Below are 21,937 nucleotides of genomic sequence, written 5' to 3' on the forward strand. Positions count from 1 at the left end.
TATAATATCTGGACATTTGAGAAAAATCAGATATTTGATGTAATTTGTCACCTGTCCTGTATATAAAAAAAAACAAAAAAAACAAAAAAAACAACCAAACAAACAAAAACAAAACTCTAATTAAAGGTTTATTAGGGGTTTTTATACGTGTCTCAACTTTTCGATCTTCAGAAGTCTCTCTTTGATTTGTATGTTTGTCTGCATTTGGTGAATGGGTGAGAGAAGAGCTTCATACTACAACTATTTAAAGTTTAACAAAAACTCATGTTCTCAAGACACAAGTTTAGACTATGCTGTAGAGCTGATTTAATACATACTTTAACTCCACTGAAGACCAATCTTGAGCTGAGAGATCACTGACATTGAGCACGGGAGTGTGTGGGAGTTCCAGTGAGTGTATTTTATTTTTGTAATATATTTTAAGGCCAGAAGGAAACATTATGATTACCTATTCTGACCTGCATAACACTGGTCCAAGAATCTCATCCACAAATGGCAGCAGCATCAAGCTCATAACTTCTGTTTGAGCTATAGCAAACTTGTAGACTCCATCATATCTCTAGGTAGACGTCCGTGATTGATTGCACTGCACCTTACTTCTAGTGTGAATTTGTCTAGCTTCAGCTTCCAACCATTGGATCTCATTATACTTTTTCTGGTAGATAGCTACTATGACAAATCTTTTCCCCATGCCATTACTTGTGGACTGTGATTAAGTCACCTTTTAATCATTTATTTGATTAAGGTATTGTATGTTTTCCCCAAAAGTTAGACCGCAATAAATGCCTATTCCTGGAGACTAGAATGTTTTTATAGGTGCCTGAAAGTCTAAAAGCTATGTTACTGTACTAGGGAAATTGTAACCTACATATTTTGAAATATCAAAAGGTGAGCGCACTAGTGCAATGAAGAAAATCCCTATAGATTTTGGGTTAAAATACAAGAGTGAGTATGGGTAGGGGAAGATGACAAACAGCCCACTCAGAAAACTTCTTAAAAACAGTTCAAAGTTGGAAATACTTTTAATATTTCCTGGTTTCTTCTATGCTGCTATTAAGGTTTTTTTTCCTGTTTTTGAAACATCTATATTTTGTTAAATCCTCTGGTTTTCCAGAACAGTTTCTATAGCTGTGTTGTAATTCTGGTTTCTACATTTAGCCAGTTGTATTTGCTTCTTTTGCAATGCTATCTTGTCTTTATGGTCTGTGGAGAAGAGTAAAGAAAAGTTAATTATAGAAGCACATCTGATGTCTGACAGCAATTGTATGCAATATTTGACATATAAAAGACCATGATGAACCCTCTCTTATTGCTATGCTGGGTAATGACACCACTTTCCTTTTTGATAAAATTCTTAAATATCCACCATTTTTTCTCTGGGTGTGTTAAAGCTAGCACACATGGGCTACTAATCTTCAGATATTCATAAAGCTGTACTCAAGGCTTTTAAGACACTTGGCACTATAGTGGTTAAAGTAGTAAGCTGCCTAACTAAATAACACCCACCTTCCCTCTCCTCTGCCTCAGAGGTCTATGCTCTCTGAGACCAGTTGCTCCATTTAATGTAGGTTTAATCTTACTACAGCAAGAAGAGAAATAAAGACCATGTCTCCCTTAAGCGCTCTCTTGACCAAAAAGCCATTATAGCTGAGTGGTGGTGGTCTCTTTCAGATTCGGGAGCCAACACCATAGTTTTTACAGCAACTACATTAATGAAGCTGGTCACTCTACCACATCCTTTCCTGTTTGTATTAAGCATTTTCCAATATATAAGCTGGACTTGCTTTAATGCTAAAAGGGGAAATTAATAAATTGAGAGATGCTAACGATAGTCGTATCTTTAGACGAGTGATTTGAACCCCGCCCTGGGCGTGAAAGTCACTTTCACTGGCTGGTGTTTACCCTGTTATAGGAGTTGGAGGAGGTGTTTTTTCTTTTTCCTTGGTAATGGCAGGGTGACCAGATGTCCCTATTTTATAAGGACAGTCCTGATTTTGGGGGCTTTTTCTTATATAGGCTCCTATTACCCCCCACCCTCTGTCCTGATTTTTCACACTTGCTGTCTGGTCACCCTAGGTAATGGGTTGTTCAAATTACAAAAAATATTGTTGAAATTATCACTTTGCAGTCTCCCTCCAGCCTGCAAGGGAGCTGCAGGGGGGTCGGTGGCGAAGCCTATATTAACAGAGACGGCCTGCTCCATTTTCGCCGGACCATCCTTCCCCAGTGAGATAGGGCTGAAATGATTGCTGGGCTGCAACAGTGTGTCCGACTCAGGCCTGTGCTAAAGCCCACGTAGTAATTCCCCACCCTGGGGAGAGAGACGCTCCGTGCCAGCTCCTCGCCTGACGCAAGCTGGCAAGAGCTCCGCTTATGGTGGGGGTCTCCCCCCCAAATAACACTTGGGGTGCTGTTTGCTCTAGGGCGAGCAGCACCACTCCCGGCAGCCCGGCCCTGCGGCTGGGTTGGTGCCCGGCGGGGCGGGGCGCGCTGGGGGCAGGACGGAGCTGGCCCCTGCACTCTCTCTTCTGCTCCATGCTCATATTTGGCATTAGCTGCCGCTGCCCAGGAATTTCCCGTCATGCCTCCCGGGGCGGCCGGGCCCGTCATTCTGGGGGTGGGAAGGGGGGTGCTGTTGGGGCCGCCCCATGCGCGCTCTGCCGCCCCTGCCGCTCCTCTCGCTCTGCCTGGCGGCCGCTGTGGTAGCAGCAGGTAAGAGGCCTGAGGCCCTGCCCGAGCCCCCGGGGCGGGGAGCCACCTGCCCGCCTCGCTTCCAGAGCTGGCCCGGCCCCGTCTCGCGGCGCTTAGGCTCCTGCTGCCCAGCGCGGTGCGCAGGAGGTGATGCCTCTGCGCCCGGGTGAGGGGAAGACCCCGAGGGGCAGGAGACTGAGGGCTGAGAGCGTGGGGGTGGTGCAGGCCTGGGGTTTGGTGGGGAGAGGGGCGGCAGGAGCAGCCCCGGGGGGGCGATGGGGTAGGAAGTCATTAGGGTGGGGGGAGGGATGCAAAAGCAACACCTGCAGTGCGGGACGGGGAAACAAATAGCTCCAAGTGGCTTGGAGAAGCTGTTCATATTGAGCAGGATGGGACCTGGCAGTGGTGGGTGTGTGTGTGTGTGTGTGTGTGTGGGGGGGGGAATGACAGAAGCAACACCAGAAAGGTGGGACTCTTTGGAAGTTGGGGCTAGGCCTAGCGTCAGCTCACCCTGGGGTGCAGGTCTCTGCAGGGTTTGTATCAGGCCCACATCCTTTCTTGGAGGAAAGAGGGAGATTGTCTTTGCTGCCTTTCTTTGTAGTACAGCAAACTAAGTTTTCCAAATGTAAACACACACACTATGAGAAACTGAGAGTGAATCCAGTCACTCAGCCTTTAATAGGTAAGGCTCTGTTCCTGCTGACTGCAAAGCCCTTTGGAGCTGAGAGCCTAGCACACAGATTGGCATCCTATAATAATAGTGGGATGCTCTAGTCAACATTTACCATATTTACTGGAAGTTAATAACAAGGCACAATAACTATAAAGGAATGTTGCATTTTAGAATTAGTGCCTCTTTAAAATAAGTGTTAGACTTCAGATGGACATACAATATATTTTTAGAGACTGCTGAGCTGCCTATGCCCTTACTTTAGGAACAGCTTGACCCTTATGTTGCATATGTCATGGTTTGTCAGTTCCCTTAAACCTCCCCTTTTTTATAATCAAGATGGTTCTAAAAGTACACTGTTTTGAAAGATACCCAAGCAAAATATCTACAGTATACAGATGGTTTGCCTTAGTGATATGGAGCTCTGTTGGTGGCTTGCAGTCCATAAATGGTAACTTGGAATCCACCCACACTGTGGCATAATGCCAGTTACTTTGAATCCAGTGTTTAATGCTAAGAATCTTTCTTGTTTATATTTTTGTCCTTGCTGACTTGTTACTAGTGCTTACAGTCTCATTTTTTGATTATTTCTTTCTTCCTTTCGATTTCCCTGCTCCATGCCTTTGCAGTTTTGTCATGGTGTTTGGTCTACTTGTCTGGCAAGTCTTGTTAGTTGCATTGCTTTTTGAGGTTTGATTCAGGACATAAATTTCATGTGGCTTTTAATTCTAATCAGGCATTTGTTCCTAGTTTTTAAGATAATGGCCCACACTATTTTAGAGATGTCTCACTCTAGAAAAACAGTATTTAACAGACTACAAAATGATATTTATTCTGTATAGGGAATTAAATATGGTGAACAACTAATCACATTGCTAAATAACCCAGGAAGGTAAGTGTCTGTCCTAGCAAAAATCTGGGTTACAGAAAAAGAAATATTAGATAAATTAAACAGAGAATCTCTGCTTTGGGATTGGAAAAAAAAACTTTGTTATAGGTGGAGCCTTTATTCACTGTCATCCACACATTGTAACTTACAGAAAATAAAGTGTCCGCTTAAGAGAGAGATCTCTGTGTAAAATTCTGCAGTGACTTTCACAAAGTCAGTTAAGTCAATGGAGTCATACTATGTATAAATCAATCTGGAATTTGGCTTCTTGGTTTACATTCCTTTCTCTTAATATTTCTTTGGTTCTTCAGAAGTCACCTCAGATGGGTCCTTTAGGAAGAAAAGTGTAATCCCATATTTCTCTGCAAAAAGAGCAAGCCATCAGCTTTAAACATGTCACCTTTTGTCAACCATATTGGCTTAGGTTTTTTGATTTGGCTACAAAATCACATAAATTAGTTGACTCTAGACAAAAAATAACACCCCTTGACTGAATGACCCTTCTTGTATCCAAATAGTGATGTTAACATTCTCTCACAGGAATTCACTTATTATAGATTTACTTGTTTTCACCTACCCCAAAAAATCTTCTTGAAAGCCTGTGTCATTAAAGGTAACTTGCACATGGGGTCGGGGGGAAAGTTATTTGTGCCCTTTTTTCCCTTGATGCATAATGAAGGCCTGAATAGATTTTTTTTTTCTGCTTGGGGTTTTATCTATTCTACAGGACTCTCTAGGTGACTGGGGAGTTAGTAGGTGTGTTATAGCAGAAACTCCCAAGGAAGTGAAGCTTGATAAATTGAGGTGGGAACTAATTTTTTGGAGATTGTTTAAAACTTGTTTTATTTAGTTAAAAAAATACTTGGAAGAAAAGATCTCTCTGTTAAGGATTCAGTATCCCTCACAACTGCGACTGAGGGCTGAGAAGACTGCCAATCTACAGCTGAGGAGTTCTAGTAAAAACAGGGAAGATGACTTTTGGAATTCTTGATATTTCTAAGGTTTAAAAAACAAGCAAGCAAACAAAACAAAATCAGCCTGTCAGACTCTTTTTTTGTATACAGTCAAGTAACAAAAAATGGACATCTTGTTGCTTTGGATCCAGGCCAATCTTTAATGCTGTGTATCAGCCTGGAAGATAACCATAGTGCTCAGGAAAAGATTTTCATATAGATTAGCTAAAATAAAAATATGGCGTTAAGGATGAATATCCTTCTCTTCTGGAATATGTAAATGCAATGCAATACCTAAATAGCAAAATAGCAGACTAGCAGAGTTTAAAAGGGTAATAATTTGCAGTTGGCCACTTGAGCAAGGATGAAGGAAAGGGGGAAAGTGCATCCCACCATTTAAAGATCCTGCTGGCAGATTTGGAATGTCATTGATGGATTTAAAGGGAATCATTGTGTTCTTTGTCTGGAAAACTGGTGATCCTTATGCTGTGGGTGAAAGTAGGGTATATGAGTCCTTAGGGCTACCTAATAATAACCTAACTGTAAATTATAATTTAACCTATTTGACTTCACCTTTTGTTTTTTATTTAAAACAAAACCACACAATTTTGGAACAGTTATTAGGAGAAAAGCATCTTTTTCTCAATTATACAGTTTCAGGCCTGAAAATTGGAACCATGTTAGCCAGAAACATGTTCAAAGACAGTTTTTATTAGCAAATTGCTAATAGTTTCCATATCTGTGTAGACTTAAGTCCTAGTATTACAAAATGTTGTAATATGCTTAATGGCATGGTTCATCCTTGTTCACACTGGACAGGGGAAATGGTCTTCTCAGTTAAGTTCTGTGTTTAAACACGATTCAACTTGTGACTGTAGTATAGGCAAGACAGGCTTAAGAGAGGACTATTACGCAGTTTCCCACTTGACTATCCCAAAAAATTATTTTGTATTGTCAATAGTAGATAGTGATCTCTTTTAAACCCTAAGTAGCAGTTTAGCAAAATATATACATGGTAATAATGTAATTGCATTGTTAGGAAGTGCCACCCCATCCAGAGGATAAATGAGTAACTTCACACATTGAGTCTGGAAGTTTCTCCTGAAGGAATCTCTGATTCACTGTTCCTTCTAGGGAGAGTAAATGACTGTAAGATTCACCTGACAGAACACACCTCACTAGTACCAGAAAATGACAATAAAACAGATGAAGACTGAGTGCTAAATACCATTAACTTCACTCGGACTGCACAATGAAAAAGAAATCTTCAATGCAAGAAATCTAAAAACTTCATGAGTAAGCGATCTGTGCCAGTTGTAGCCAAAAGAGAATATCCCAGCAAATGTTCAGTTTTGGCTGAAAGGTTTTCCTATGCCCCTTTTCCTATGCATCTTGAAAAATCCATATTAGGCTAGTGTACAGGCAAGGATACAGCTGCTGCTGTGCCGGAATGAAACCCAGGGTAGTTCAGGCAGTCTAGGCCGTTTCACTTACAGCACTTTAAGCAACTGTGTAGGGGAAGAGTGTGAGTGATTTATCTGGGGTTGAATTTACAGTGGTCTTTTTAGCTCCCGAGGGTGAAAATGGGTAGGCTTTCATCAGTTTCATTCTAGGGGTGTTGGCAGCACCCTCCTGTGAGTTTGGGGAATGGAGTGAGAAGAAGCACACTCTCTGAAGGGACCACAGTGGGAGCATGACCCCAAAAAAATCCAGAAGGAATTTTAAGGAGAGGTGAAATGCATGAATCCCCCTGCCTCAAACCAACCAGAAGGATAAGGTGCCCCAAAAATACCAAGATAAGAAAAACAACTACCCCCAAAGTAGGGAGGGAATGTTGACTAAAAATCCCAGGATGAGAAAGGGGCCCAAAAGATTTCTAGACCAGGAGAGAGAGAAATTAATTAAAAAAAAATTGGGAAAGGAGAAAGAAGGTACAGAGAGAAAATAAAAAAAATCTTAATTTTAGAGTGAAAATTCTATACTTGAATCTTTTGGCTATTGGTGTACTAGTTATAATCATATCAGTAGCCAAAAGAGACTCCAGAATAAAATTTAAGCATGGGATGGTGTGACATACCAGGGTACAATCCAGACTAATGAGTACCTGTGTCACCCCTGCCCTGTAATCTGGGGTGCCCTTTACAATGCCTTACTGCTGTAGCTTTCAGCCTGGACTGCTCACAAAACAGCCTTCAGCATGTAAGTCACTCCCAGGGTACGTCTATACTTACCTCCGGGTCCGGCGGTAAGCAATCAATCTTCTGGGGTCGATTTATCGCGTCTTGTCTAGACGCGATAAATCGATCCCGGAAGTGCTTGCCGTCGACGCTGGTACTCCTGCTCCGCGAGAGGAGTTCGCGGAGTCGACGGGGGAGCCTGCCTGCTGCGTGTGGACCCGCGGTAAATTCGAACTAAGATAGTTCGACTTCAGCTACGTGAATAACGTAGCTGAAGTTGCGTATCTTAGTTCGAAGTGGGGGGTTATTGTGGACCAGCCCTCAGCTATGTATGTGTGTGCTACAGCCAGCCAGCCACACTTTGGCTCTTACCAGCCTTAAGATTTCCACAGGATGACCCCAACAATTCCCAGCCCCAGATTTCCCCCCAGAAATGTATGTCCTGTACTGCCCAGCCCTGTCCTGGACAGTACAAATATATTGAGTACATTATTCCTTTAAGGGAATAATATGGTCACAACTTGTTACCCCAAATGGAGTTACCCAAACACTTCAACTTGAACACACTGGATTAGCTAAAAACAACGAAACCAATGTATTAACTACAAAGAGAGATCTTAAGTGAGGACGAGTAATGAGGCATGAAAGTCAGAAATGATTACAAGAAAAATAAAGACCAAACACTTTCTGGAGCCTAACATAAAAACTATATTAGATTCAAAGCAAAGTGTGTGTTTTTTTCTCACCACCTGCTCTTGGCAGTCTTACTGATCAAACTCTTTAGATCAGGACTCTCCCCCAAAATCCTATGGCTGCTTCAGGTGCAGAGAATGCAATGGGGTGAGGGTGGGGGTGCTTTGGGCTGTGTGTCCCTCCTTTTTATAGTTTCAGTCCCCTCTTGAAAAACATTTTAGCTGAGACCCATGGGACAAAGAATTTATGTGGAAGGATATTCCCTGCTGGGTTTTTTTCACCTGTTGTTTCCCCTCCCTGCTTGATGACTCTGTTTACTGCTTAAATGCAGATTAAGGCAAGCATATATCCCTTCCTTTGTTTGGGGCAGACCTGATTTCTGCCTGGGAAGGGCTGTGGGGTTTGGAACATGTGGTAACAACATCATGCAGGGGAATCTTAAAACTTCACATTGTGTTGTCACACACTTTTTACTGGGACAATAATGACCAGCAAATTATGAGCTTTCAAATGATATCTTACAAGGCATACTTTGTACAATAGTTTGTAGGGTGTGAATACAGGGAAGTATGCCATCACAGATGGATTGTGGGATCCTTCTGTAGTGACAGAAATTAAATTAAAGCACTATCCGGTTTCTCTGATGATAGCCACCATGATGAACCGATGCAGCATCTCCCTTCTCCTGCCAGAGTTCCCTGGACAAAAACAATTACTCTGTTTCAGGCCCTCTACCACCAGTCAGTTTTAACCCCTCACCAGAAGGCATTGAAAGCAACTTATTAGCAGTGGTGTCATTTCATACACTCTCCCTGTAAGGAGCACACATGGTGCCAATTAATCATTTTGTCTGTGTAACTGCTTTAATCTCTCTTTGTCAGGTTGCATTCTGGTGTAGGTACAGTATGTATATCTGTAAACTTTTAAATACAAGTCAAGAAATTCACAGTTATGGTTGCACAGCAACTCTTTCTTTATATATGTATTTTGCCCTCTTGTGAACTAGTACTCAAAGTGAGGATTAGTTAGGAAGTGATGGTATGATTCCCCTTCTTTCAACTGTCAGTAGCGAGACTGATTTCAGCACTGTTAGTGTGAATTTGTGTGCAATATAAACAAGCATGTTTTACATTTTAAATTTTCCTAATTTTTGTGGGATTAAAATCTCAACCTTAATGTGTTTTCAAAAAAAGGTAATGAAACAGTAGTAACAGTAGCAAGATATTCTGTATTGCGATAGTACTTCTTAAAAAACCTTTTCCGAGAAAAATGTAATGCCCTGCACACTCTGTGTGTATTGGCATGCACACCTGCTTTTACCGACTGAAGCACAAAGAAGTTAAGTGATTTTCCTGTGATCACACAGTGAGTTAGTACCTTAATCTGAAATAAAACCCTAGACCCTCCTGGCTTCTAGTCTTTTACTGTATTTATCATTCCTGGTCATAAATTGTGAACAGCTTTGCCATTTGACTTGTGGAGTTTAGAGATATGCTGAATTGAATCAAACTATTTTAGCAGTTGTTGAATTGCGATGTGTATAGGATTGCAGTGGATACTCTGTAGTTTCCTCAAACTCTGTCTACTTAGTCCTTTTTAATTTTGAACACTTGTCTGAATAAATGCAGTATTTCTTTTTTATTTCTTTTTAATTGTTATTCGGTTGTTACATAAAATATAGAATGATGCATTTTCATCCAAAACATGACAAGTGACAGTAATGTAGCAGTTCAGTGTAACATTTTTTCCAGTGCAACACTATTTGCAATATAATATGTGGCAATCCCTTGGAGTTCGAGGGTGATCATATTCCATGAAACGATAACCAGTTATTGCTGGTGGATCAGCAGGTGGCTAATAAGACCAATCGGGTATCCATAGATCTTATCACAGTTGGGGGTAGACCAGGGATCGGCAACCTTTGGCACACAGCCAGTCAGGGAAAGCCGCTGGCGGGCTGGGACGGTTTGTTTATCTGCAGCGTCCGCAGGCCTGTGCCACTTCCTGGAGCCCCCATTGGCCTGGAGCGGTGAACCGCGGCCAGTGGGAGCTGCGATTGACTGAACCTGCGGACGCTGCAGGTAAACAAATGGTCCCGGCCTGCCAGTGGCTTTCCCTGACGGGCCGCGTGCCAAAGGTTGCTGATCCCTGCGGTAGACGTTTCCCGATGGAAGGGGCAGATCTGGATTATTGAGTCGGGCTGCAGTGCATTCCTTCCTCCTTTTTCGTTTCTCCATTTCCTATTGTCTTCATTGGATCTGAAAATGCTGGGATCCTTCCACAAGGTCCATCTCCATTTTAGTTGAGGGCTTGGGTTTCCCATAAGTTTATGTCGATGTTGTGCTTCTTCATGTTGGCTTTGAGGGTGTCTTTGAAGCGCTTTTTTTGCTCTCCCCTCATCTGTTGGCCTTGGCTCAGTTGTGAGAATATGACTGCTTCAGGAATTGATTGTCTGGCATTCGAAGAACGTGACCAGCCCAATAGAGTTGATGGCAGATGATCATAGCTTCAGTGCTAGAGGTTTTGGCTTAGTCCAGGACACTGATGTTGGTGCATCGATCATCCCACTTAATTTGGAAGATCTTGCAGAGGCACCATTGATGGTGTCATTCAAGAGCCTTGAGGTGTCAACTATTCGTGATCCAGGTTTCGGCACCATATAGGATAGCGGGGATAATGATGGCCTGGTACACGAGAAGCTTGGTTTGGTTCTTGATGTCACAATCTTCAAAGACATGTTTTCTCAAGCATCCGATAACTGCAGTGGCACATAGGAGATAGTCTTGAATCTCCTCATCAATGTCTGCTTTCTGCAACAGATAACTTCCGAGGTAGGGGAAGTGCTCAGCGTCCCTGTCAAGGCTGTATCCCTACTTTGAACTTTAGGGTACAAATGTAGGGGCCTGCATGAAGACTTCTAAGCTTAACTACCAGCTTAGTTCTGGTCCGCTGCCACCATCCCAAAGCTAATTCCCTTTCCTGGGTAGCCTTGAGAGACCTTCACCAATTCCCTGGTGAATACAGATCCAAACTCCTTGGATCTTAAATAAGGAGAAATTGACCCTTCCCCCCTCCTTCCTTTCACCAACTCCTGGTGAATACAGATCCAAACCCCTTTTGGATCTTAAAACAAGGAGAAATCAATCAGGTTCTTAAAAAGAAGGCTTTTAATTAAAGAAAAAGGTAAAAATCATCTCTGTAAAATCAGTATGGAAAATAACTTTACAGGGTAATCAAACTTAAAGAGCTTAGAGGAACCCCCTCTGTCTTAGGTTCAAAGTATAGCAAACAAAGATAAGCACTCTAGTAAAAGGTACATTTACAAGTTGAGAAAACAAAGTAAATCTAAGACGCCTTGCCTGGCTTTTACTTACAATTTTGAAAATAAGAGAGACTTGTTTAGAAAGATGGGGAGAACCTGGATTGATGTCTGGTCCCTCTCAGTCCCAAGAGCGAACAACCCCTTAAACAAAGGACACACACAAAAGCCTTTCCCCCCCCAAGATTTGAAAGTATCTTGTCCCCTTATTGGTCCTTGGGGTCAGGTGTCAGCCAGGTTACCCAAGCTTCTTAACCCTTTACAGGTAAAAGGATTTGGAGTCTCTGGCTAGGAGGGATTTTAGTACTGTACACAGGAGAGCTGTTACCCTTCCCTTTATATTTATGACAGTCCCTCAGGGTCCTTGTGTTGATCTTGATTGCAGGATCCTGAAGGTTCTGAGCCTGCTGGTGGAGCACTTTAGTTTTGATTGAATCATAGATTATTAGGGTTGGAAGGGACCTCAGGAGATCATCTAGTCCAACCCCCTGCTCAAAGCAGGATCAATCCCCAACTAAATCCCCAAATGGCCCCCTCAAGGATTGAACTCACAACCCTGGGTTTAGCAGGCCAACGCTCAAACCACTGAGCTATCCCTCCCCCCTTTTCTTGGTGTTGAATGTGAGGCCTAGTTGGTTGGGTGACCCTTGGTTCTTGTGTTATGTGAAGGAGTAAACAACAGTTTCTTGTTCACTTTTTCCACACTATTCACAATTTTATAGACTTCTGTCATTGTTATGCTCATACAAAGCACACAGGATATTTATAGAGGAAGGCAAATACGCAGCATTTATTGAAAATACAACAGTTAGCATATGCTTCACACACACACACACACACACACACACACACACACACACACACACACACACACACACACACACACACACACACACACACACACACACACACACACACACTCCTGCCAGTGATGTTCATAGTTACCAGTCTGTTGTAGCTCGAGTCAATCTAATGGCCAGTTAGATTGAGCACGAGTGTGGAGCTGGGCTCTTGTCAGTCACGATCCGATGCTCCTGGAGTGTGGCAAGACTAACCCAAAGTCCCATGGCCAAGCACGCTGTTCTTATAGGTTTTTTTCTCTGTTGAAGTCTAGGGATTTTGCTGGGTCAGTTTGTGACCGGTTACTTCTTAATTGGTGTAATCATTCCAATACACCTCCGAGAGGGTCATCCTGTCCTTGGTTCCGATTTAATCAATTGTCCTTAGGGGTGCCAGCCTTCACCTCAGGGTCGTCAATCTGCCCTTCATCATGGATGTGCGTTGATGATTCTTTGATGTCCTTTAAGTCTCTTCACTCCTTCTTCTTTGACCATCTGGCTATAACAATGGCCTTCATGCTGTATCTTTTCCTGATGCATGCATTCCTCATTCACACAAACAGATTGAGAATACAAACAGTAGTATTTTATATGGAGCAAAAAGGCATTGCAAATTAAACCTTGCTAAATTTTACAATCAATAACCAAGACAATTTACATTGAGACCCAGGCCTTCAATGTTCCTCTAATCTACTTAACATAGACACAATAGAGAATCCTGTCTCTTACTTACTAAAACCTTAAAACAAAGAAATCTATATTTAACTAGAGTGCCTAATTAATAATACATATAGGAAACCATAGTAGACATTATAACTTATCCTAAAACAAAAAGGTGACCATAATCAGTCATAAGGATTGTTCTGGTCTGTCATTCCTTTCTGCTATTCAAAAAGGGTGGCTGACAGGATGAAATCAAATCATACATTAATTCTTATAGTACATTATAAAATCCAGTTCCTACATCATATCCCCTTTTAGCTATCTCTTTTCCAAGAAAGTGCAATTCTTTTTAATCTCTCCTCATATGGAAGCTGTTCCATACCCTTAATAATTTTTGTTGCCCTTCTCTGTACCTTTCCCAATTCTAATATATCTTTTTTGAGATGGGGTGACCAGAACTGCATGCAGTATTCAAACTGAGGGCATACCATGGATTTATCTAGTGGCATTATGATATTTTCTGTCACCTTATCTATCTCTTTCCTAATGGTTCCTAACGTTCTGTTAGCTTTTTTGACTGACACTGCACATTGAGCAGATGTTTTCAGAGAACTATCTACAATGATTCCAAGATCTTTCTTGAGTGGTAACCGCTAATTTAAACCCCTTCATTTTATATGTATAGTTGGGATTATATTTTCCAGTGTACATTACTTTGCATTTATCAGCATTGAATTTCATCTGCCATTTTGTTGCCCAGTCCCCTAATTTTTTGAGATCCCTTTGTAACTCTTTGCTGTCTTCTTTGGACTTAACTATTTTGAATAATTTTGTATTATCTGCAAATTTTGCCACCGCAGTGTTGATCCTTTTTTCCAGATCATTTATGAATATGTTGAACAGCACAGATCCCTGGGGGACACCACTATTTATCTCGCTCTACTGTGAAAACTGGCCATTTATTCCTACTCTTTTTTTCCTGTCCTTTAAACAGTTACTGATCAGTTTATCCATAGTCAGGATATACCAGGTCCTATAGTTCCAGTCATCCTTTACCAGGAGTTTAAACCTTCTCCATATTTTTAGTAGATGCAATAAAACTGCCATTTTTTCAAATATCAAACATACTACCTGTTGTGTCTTGTCATGGTGTGACCATGCAGGGAGCTTATTGAGCAGTAGAATTTTCAAAAGGTGTTTTCATTGGTATTGCATACCTGCTATAACAAATGGATGTACAGACGCTCCTCAGGTTATGCAAACCCGACTTACGGAAATCCGGACTTACGGGAAAAGTTCCGTAAATTCCGTAAACTTTTTTTTTTGGTGTAATTGTTGGAGATACGTTCCTGACTTATGCAAAATTCGACTTACGCAAGGCATTCCAGAACAGAACACTTGCGTAAGCCGGGGAGCTTCTGTATAGACATAATGTTGTGTAAATGTAAAATCCACCTATTAACTCAGGGCTTGTCTAAACACAATTTGTACCAATTAAATTAAATCATTTGAGAAACTGATCCAGTTACATCAGTGCATGTGTAGACATGCTTAAACCAATTAAGGGTGTTTAGACAGGGGTTGCACCAATCAATTTCTAAACCAATGGGTCTCAACCTATTTACCATTATGGGCTGCATATGCAGCTCTCTGTGTTGTGTGGGTCACATCCACACAATATATGTACTATCTGTTTGGCCCTGAGGATGTCACATAGGCTGCAGCTGTGTGCTGATTGGGCCGCGGGTTGAGAACCACTGTTCTAAACCAATTTAACTAAAATTGGTACTGTGTGTGTGGGGGGGAAGGCCTCAGTTTGTAGTAGGTCAGTTACACTAGAGTTGGAGAAACAGTTGAAAAAGGATCTATTTTGCTGTCCCTATACCAGGATGTTTCACACTAAACTCTCATTAGCATTAATGAAGTTGAAGAACTAAAATCCTATAGCAATGGGTGACAAGATCCTTTGTAGTAGACTTCTTTGTTATAAATAGAGGTCTTATACTCTTATAATCCATTTTATAGTCCAGTGCGTTCTTTTGAAATCCTGCAAAACTGATTCTATATTGATTACTGTTCCAGCTAAGAACTGCAGGGGTTTTTGTCTGAAAAACTGCAAGTTTAATTTGACTTGCAAGTGTCATCCCTGTACTATTTCTGGAGCTGTCCTTTGTTTGTTTTTGTTTTTATTTTTATTTTATATATTATTTCAAGCACTTAGAACAAATATGTTAGATGCTTCACAGGGGACACATAGAAGAGAGCTTTGTTGTTGTTGTTGTTATTAGTAGTAAATATTTATATTATGATTTTGTAGGGCCCGATTGTTCTTGTTTCTGTACAAATACAGAAAAGAAATAATCCCTGTCCTGAAAAAAACAAACAGATGGAGGATGTGGATACAATACTGTAAGAAAATGAGTTTAGTGAAGAAGTGATGCTTCTTTGTCAATGACAGGTATTGGAGTTCTCTCCTTTTTTATAATTGGGTCTAGAGGGTGGAAGGAAGGGAATAGGGAAAGAGAGAGAGGCACAGCTTGTCACCTGTCTAGCCATGTTCAGCAAGCTGTTTTCTGTTAGGGAAGGAAGAAGAGATGAGAACTGAGGAGAAGCAAAGGAGCTATTGAAGAGCACAGCTAGGTGAGAAAAATCAAAAGGGAACAATAAGGAAGCTAATTTATTTTAAGTCCAGGCTTCCTGAAATTCCTGCTAGAAACCAGGTAAGAGAGAAAATCAATGTTTAGAAAGTGTGAAAAGGTCTAGCGGTTTGTCCCAGGAATTGGCTTCATGCAGTAGAACAGGGGTGGTGAGATGTCCAGCTTTCTGGGCCGAAGTGCTTAAAATCTGAATGATGGAATTGAGGGAAAAGTGGAGAAATAACATGTCAGGAAAGAGGGGTGAGCAAGGACATGGATTACAGAAATATAATTGAGGTTTCTCAGTTTAGGCATATAGAAGTGTAGATGGTTCAGAGTGGTTGTATTTCATTTAAAATGTGGATTCTCTCACATTGTAGGTAAGTAATGCTACAGAAGTGAGTTCTTAGGAGTGATATGAAGAGTGACCATGGAAGCTTAATGGGTAGATTTCATTAAGGCATTCCAAACACTGGGACAGCATGGAAAAAGGCAGGGAGACATGTCGGAGAAAGTGCCACCCTTATTAAACCTTCTGTTGGCAGAGCACTGAGGGTGGGAAACATAGAAAGAGACCAGATCAGAGGTGTATAAAATTTTTAATAAAAAATTAGACCAGGGCTGATAGTTGCTAGAAAAGTCTTAGCCAAAAAATGAGTTTTTATTTGCATGCTTCCATAACCCACCACTTCGTATATAATATATAATTTTTTTTTAAAGTTTGTGCTTCCAGGCAATTTTGGGGCTTGTAGAACTTTTATGAGTACTCCATGTTTTCTTTCAATGGAAAGTGTATAGACTGTTGGTCCATAATATGCAACTTCAGCAGTTTCATTCAAAGGATAGTTCATGGCCGCTGTAAGTGACTGTCATGCTCTACTGTGCTTATGATTTGTGACCAAAGACAGATCTATCTACTCAGTAGATGTTGAACAGTTTAGAATTAGCCATTACTGTTTTTTCAGACAATTTTCTCAGCTTTTTCTTTTAAAAGCCCCAGAATATGTATTGACAACATGTCAGATTATATAGATAGCAAATCTGGTGGGTAGTGCCTAATTCCAAACACAGTCTACTGTGTACATCTTTTAAAATTCACAAATGTCAAGATCTGCAAACTGACTTCATAGTCATCCATCTATATGGTTTATCCAGTCATTGTCGTCTTTGTTTATTCAACCAGCTGCTTAAAAATGCGTAAGTGTCTAAATGATAGGTCATATCTGCTTCAGTCTGAATCTCTAAATATATTCACATCAACATTGGAAAAATGTATAAATATGCATGCAGGATAGCCTCTTTTTGAATCCTCCACTGGTTCTCCTTTCTCTATCGTATCAAACATAAGCTGTTTGTATTTACTTTCAGAGCTCTTCACAGTCAGTCCCCATCCTACCCACCATCTCTCTCTCACTACCGAATGTCGAAGCTCACCTCTGATCGACCCGTGATACCAGTTTCCACTGCCCATTTGTTACATTTTCAAACAAGCACTTCCGTTCTTTCTCCCATGCTGCCCCTCATGCTTGGAAGGAGCCCCCCATAAATATCTGCAGAGCTGTCTCATTATTTACCTTCAGATCCCTCCTTAAACTCTCCTTTGCATTGATGCATACAGAAAAATTGACAGAAGTTAGGCTGTTAGTGTACTGAGACCATTGCCTAGCATGCTGACCACCTTCGCCTCATTGTTTCCTAATATTCCTCATCTGTCTGTGTCCAGCTGTTGTCTCTTGTCTTAGGCTTTGATTGTAAGCCCCTTGGGGCAGGGACTGTTTTTGTTCTGTTTATACAATGCCTAAAGTAATGGAGTGCTGGCCCATGACTGGGGCTCGTACATGCTACAGTAATATAAATAATAAAAACAAAAAGTATATTTTTAAAAAAGACTGAACATGGAAGGGAGTAAGCACTGTTAATTATTAATCCTCTATACTGATATGGCAGAAGGTGCAGATGGCTTGCGCATTAGGGGTTATTGAGGCATAAGCACCCCACCCAGTATGAAACTCTCCATAGAAGACATGAAAGATGCCCTGCAGTAGTCGCATCCAGAACATTGTTAAAGGTATTTTGTGAGTTAAAAAACTCCTCTCTGTTTGGGCCTTTAGACTTCTCTGAGCTTCCTTTCTGTTGCAGAGCAATGGCACAAAAGGAAGATGAATGGCCCAGCTACCTTTACAGATCACTTAGTCCCAGTAAATTCTTGGACTAAGGGTTTCCTGGGTGTAAAGTGAAGGGAGTAAGGGAAGAAATGGGGCTCAGATATGTTTAAATTGTTGGATTGGTTTGTAATTGGAGTGCAAGTCTAAGAGAGACAGAGTCCAAGGCAGTTGCTTTTAGTCTTGGGACAGGGCAGAGGTGTCTTACATTAGGTTTCTGTAAGAGAGAGTTGCCTAAGGGCAGTCTGTTGCTACCCCTGTTCAAGGAAACAGGACTCATGTACATTTTGTAAATAAATGTATTACATTAAGAAAATACCCAATTCTGTGTTAGTTTTGCTCCAAGTGGGAAACTGACCTACTAAGCCCTGAAAGCTACTTCTGCTCAGCAACAGGTTAGCAGAGTTGGAGTACATCAGAAGATCTCTGTGTAGCTCAAAAACTTGTCTTTTTCACCAACAGAACTTAGTCCTATAAAAGATATTACCTAACCCATCTTGTCTATCAAATATGTCTGTTTTACTTGCATTCTCAATGAGTCCCAAAGGAAAAATATATTTGTAACTCTTCTGCCAGCTGGAGCCGGTAGCAACCAGAGCCAGGTTCAGTATCTAGAGGTTCCTTTTCAACAATACAACACAGAACCAGCTCGAGCCCCCACCCGGTAACGTGGGAAAATTACACACCACCCCATGGTGCCTATGAGAGGCAATACTTCCCCACTCGCTAGCACAGAGTCTGAGTGTAGAAAATAAACTTTTAATGAAAGGAGGGAAGTCACCCAACATTATTTAGGGAAAATGCCACAAGCGGGATTTATAATTATAAAACTGACCACAACACACATTCCAGAGTGCGTGGGGCAGTGCCTTCTGCCTCATGTTCTTGCCTTCTACAACCAAAAGTTCCTTTTCTGTGCCCCTCTGCGCTCCCTCACCATACCCCACTCTCAGTGGTTGTCCTTATTAATTAATGGAAGTATCCTATCTCCTAGAACTGGAAGGAACCTTGAAAGGTCATCGAGTCCAGCCCCCTGCCTTCACTAGCAGGACCAAGTACTGATTTTGCCCTAGATCTCTAAGTGGCCCCCTGAAGGATTGAACTCATAACCCTGGGTTTAGCAGGCCAATGCTCAAACCACTGAGCTATCCCTCCCCCAGTGAGGACCCAGGGTTCAGAGGCGCATCTGTGTGAGTTCACCTCCCACCCTGGGAAGAAGGCACCTTGCTTGCTGCACCATCTGAGCACTTGCTTTGGCTGGCCGGCCCTGCCAGCCGCTTGTTCTGCTCACCGCCTCGCCAGCCACTTATTCACTGGCTGTCAGTCACCTTCTGCTGCCACCTGCCTCTCTGCTGTGACCTCTGCACATCAGTCTCATAGTAATTTTCAGCTCGTTCCAGGCTGGGCAGAAACATTGCCCCCATCTCACGTAATGTCAGCTCTCATTTGAGTACTTTAATATAACAAAGAGGCTCCTAATGAAGCCTATTTAGCTTTTTCTTTGAACAGGAGTGGGGGACAGGTTAAACCAGACTGGGGACCCTTGGGGAGAGTCCACACCTCCTGGCTGGGACACCTGTCCCCACCCCTCTTACTTTCACAGGGCTCTGGCATTTGAGCCCCTGGCTTAATGAGGTCCTTTCAGCTGAGGGTGTCCCCCTCATTTGGGACAGGTTAAGCACAGTTCTGCTCCCCTTTATTCATACAATAATGACAACATTGGTAACAGCAGTTCACTACCCCTGCATTCAGTACCAAAGCAATTTGTAACCCAACACCAGCCATAGTTGATTACTTTGAGTAACGCTGCTCTATCTGCTGGATATCTAAGCAGAGTAGGTGTGTTCATGTAAATACAGTTTGCTCCTGAAGTCTCTCTCCCTCCCAGCTAGCTGTCAGGGGAGAATTCATTCAGACCCTGCTTAAGCATTTAATAGCTGGTGTCATTGTCTAAGAGTGCTAGCATGCTTGCCCTACTAGCAGACTGCTGATTATATGGACTCTGTAGCTCTAGAGAGGATAGTTACTCCGTTAATGTAGATCTTTTGCAGTGGTTCTCAACTGGGGGTACGCAGAGGTCTTGCAGGGCAGTGGTTCTCAACCAGGAGCCCAGGGCCCCTGGGGGGCCATGAACAGGTTTCAGGGGGTCTGCCAAGCAGGGCCAGCATTAGACTTGCTGTGGCCCTCGGCAGAAAGCTGAAGCACGAGGCTCTGAGCTCCATCACCTGGGACTGAAGCTGCTGAAGCCAAAGCATGAGCAGCTTAGCTTCATGGGAGCCTCTGTGGCATGGGGCCCTGAGAATTGCCCTGCTTGCTGACCCCTAACACCCAGTGGCGTAGCCAGGTGGAGCGAACGGGGTGGGCGGACATAAAAAAAGGCGCCACCTGCTGCGGTGCTTGTACTCACACTTCAGCGGGCACTTCGGTCGGTCCTTCACTCCTTCACACAATGTCTTCGGCGGCATTGAAGGACCCGTCGCCGAACACCCGGAGCGCCGCCTGGTGAGTACAAGCGCCGCAGCGGGTGGCGCCTTTTTTTATGTCCGCCCCCCCCCGTTCAGAGTAAAAATTCAAAAGGCACCAAAAAATTCAAAAGGCGCCACTTGTGCTCAGTGGGGGAGCGGCCGCTCCCCCCAGCTACGTTACTGCTAACACCGGCCCTGGGTTTTATATGCAGAAAACCAGTTGTTGTGGCACAGGTAGGGTGTGGAGTTTTTATAGCATGTTGGGTGTGGGGGGGGGGGAGGGGGGAGCGGCTCAGAAAGAAAAGGGTTGAGAACCCCTGTTCCAGGGGATACATCAACTCATCTAGCTATTTGCCTAGTTTTACAACAGTCTACATAAAAAGCACTAGCAAAGTCAGTACTAATTTCATACAGACGATGGCTTGTTTTATACTGGTTTATATACTATATGCTGAAATATAAGTACAATATTTATATTCAAATTGATTTATTTTATAATTGTAGGGTAAAAATGAGAAAGTGAGAAATTTCTCAGTAATAGTGTGCTGTGAGACTTGTATTTTTATGTCTGATTTTGTAAGCAAGTAGTTTTAAAGTGAGGTAACACTTGGGGTATGCAAGAGACAAATCAGCCTCTGAAAGGGGTACGGTAATCTGGAAAGGTTGAGAACTTCTGTTTTAAAGGACTCTAAATCTGTGTTGCAGAGTTGCTTTGCCTAAGCTGTGGATATCAGAAATCGTACAAGAACTCCGCAGGCTGAATCGTGATTGTCATGGCTACAGAGCATGAATAAACACTAATGTTATCCTTCTGACAGGCTTCTGTTTAGATTTTTCCTCATTTGCAGTATGTTTATAATATATAATATAATATAATATATATATACTCTGTATGAATATAGATACACAAAGAAAAATCTTAGTTTAAAAAAAAAGCTAAGGCTGAAAGTGTGTTTCAGTTGACTCTGAATAGCACCCCCAAAATTGCTTTCTTTAAAAAAATTCTACATGTTTAAAAAATAAACAACCTCCCCCACCCAGAACCCCACTACCACCTATATTGAAAAGTCATTCCTCACCTCTGTACCATGCCAATCTCCTGCCCCAGTCCATGCAACTCCTCTTTCTGACTCTTTTACTGGCTTTGAGACCAGGAATTGTGGCCCCATGGCACCCTTCCATGTCCCTCCCAGACCCCTTCCCTTCTGCCCTCGGTTCAGTGTTCATGCCTCCAGTGACCCTCCTGGTCCTTTCCCCTCTGGCCTCCTACGCATCCTGTCCATGGTCCACCACTTCTGGATCAATGTCTACTGGCTGTATTAGCACAGCTTGAAGTCAGCAGAAAGTCAATTTATGTTAAACTTTGTTCTATGTACACGTGAAAACAGCTTTGTAACTCCCTGCTGACCCCAAAAGCAAAAAGTTACTACTCACCAAAGCCAGCAAAACAAAACAGGTTTTCTATGATTGACGGCCTGTTACACATCAGGTTTGAGATACATTGTCAAAACTGCTTGCTTACTACATACTAGTGGTACTTAGCTTTAGCCAATGCTGCTAAAAAATCATTAATGCTTTCATGAGCATTAATTTTACCTACGCTTTTTTTAAAGGGTCAGATATTTTAAGGAGGAGAAAGATATGACTTACTTTTTTTAAAATTTGCAATCTAACTTGAATACTTTGTCTCCTGATTGCATATACTTTTTACTCATAATACTGTATACAGTAGAACCTCAGAGTTACGAACACCAGATTTATGAACTGACTGATCAACTAC

At 42.1% G+C, this 21,937-nt stretch overlaps 1 protein-coding gene across 3 annotated transcripts in view; it reads left to right on the forward strand.

The window, feature by feature from the left end:
* The first annotated feature begins 2,598 nt into the window (after positions 1-2,598).
* The window catches only part of MSRB3 (methionine sulfoxide reductase B3), a 136,300-nt gene continuing 116,961 nt past the window's right edge, over positions 2,599-21,937 (forward strand). Inside the window, exon 1 of one of the 3 annotated variants that reach the window (XM_065401048.1) lies at positions 2,599-2,712. In XM_065401048.1, the coding sequence (XP_065257120.1) occupies positions 2,649-2,712 (64 nt within the window). In that variant the 5' untranslated portion in view covers positions 2,599-2,648. The remainder of the gene's footprint in view (positions 2,713-21,937) is intronic. The other 2 variants (XM_065401008.1, XM_065401040.1) reach the window with 2 other exon arrangements.

Source organism: Emys orbicularis, chromosome 1 (genome assembly GCF_028017835.1).
Source record: "Emys orbicularis isolate rEmyOrb1 chromosome 1, rEmyOrb1.hap1, whole genome shotgun sequence".
Taxonomy (NCBI): Eukaryota; Metazoa; Chordata; order Testudines; family Emydidae; genus Emys; species Emys orbicularis.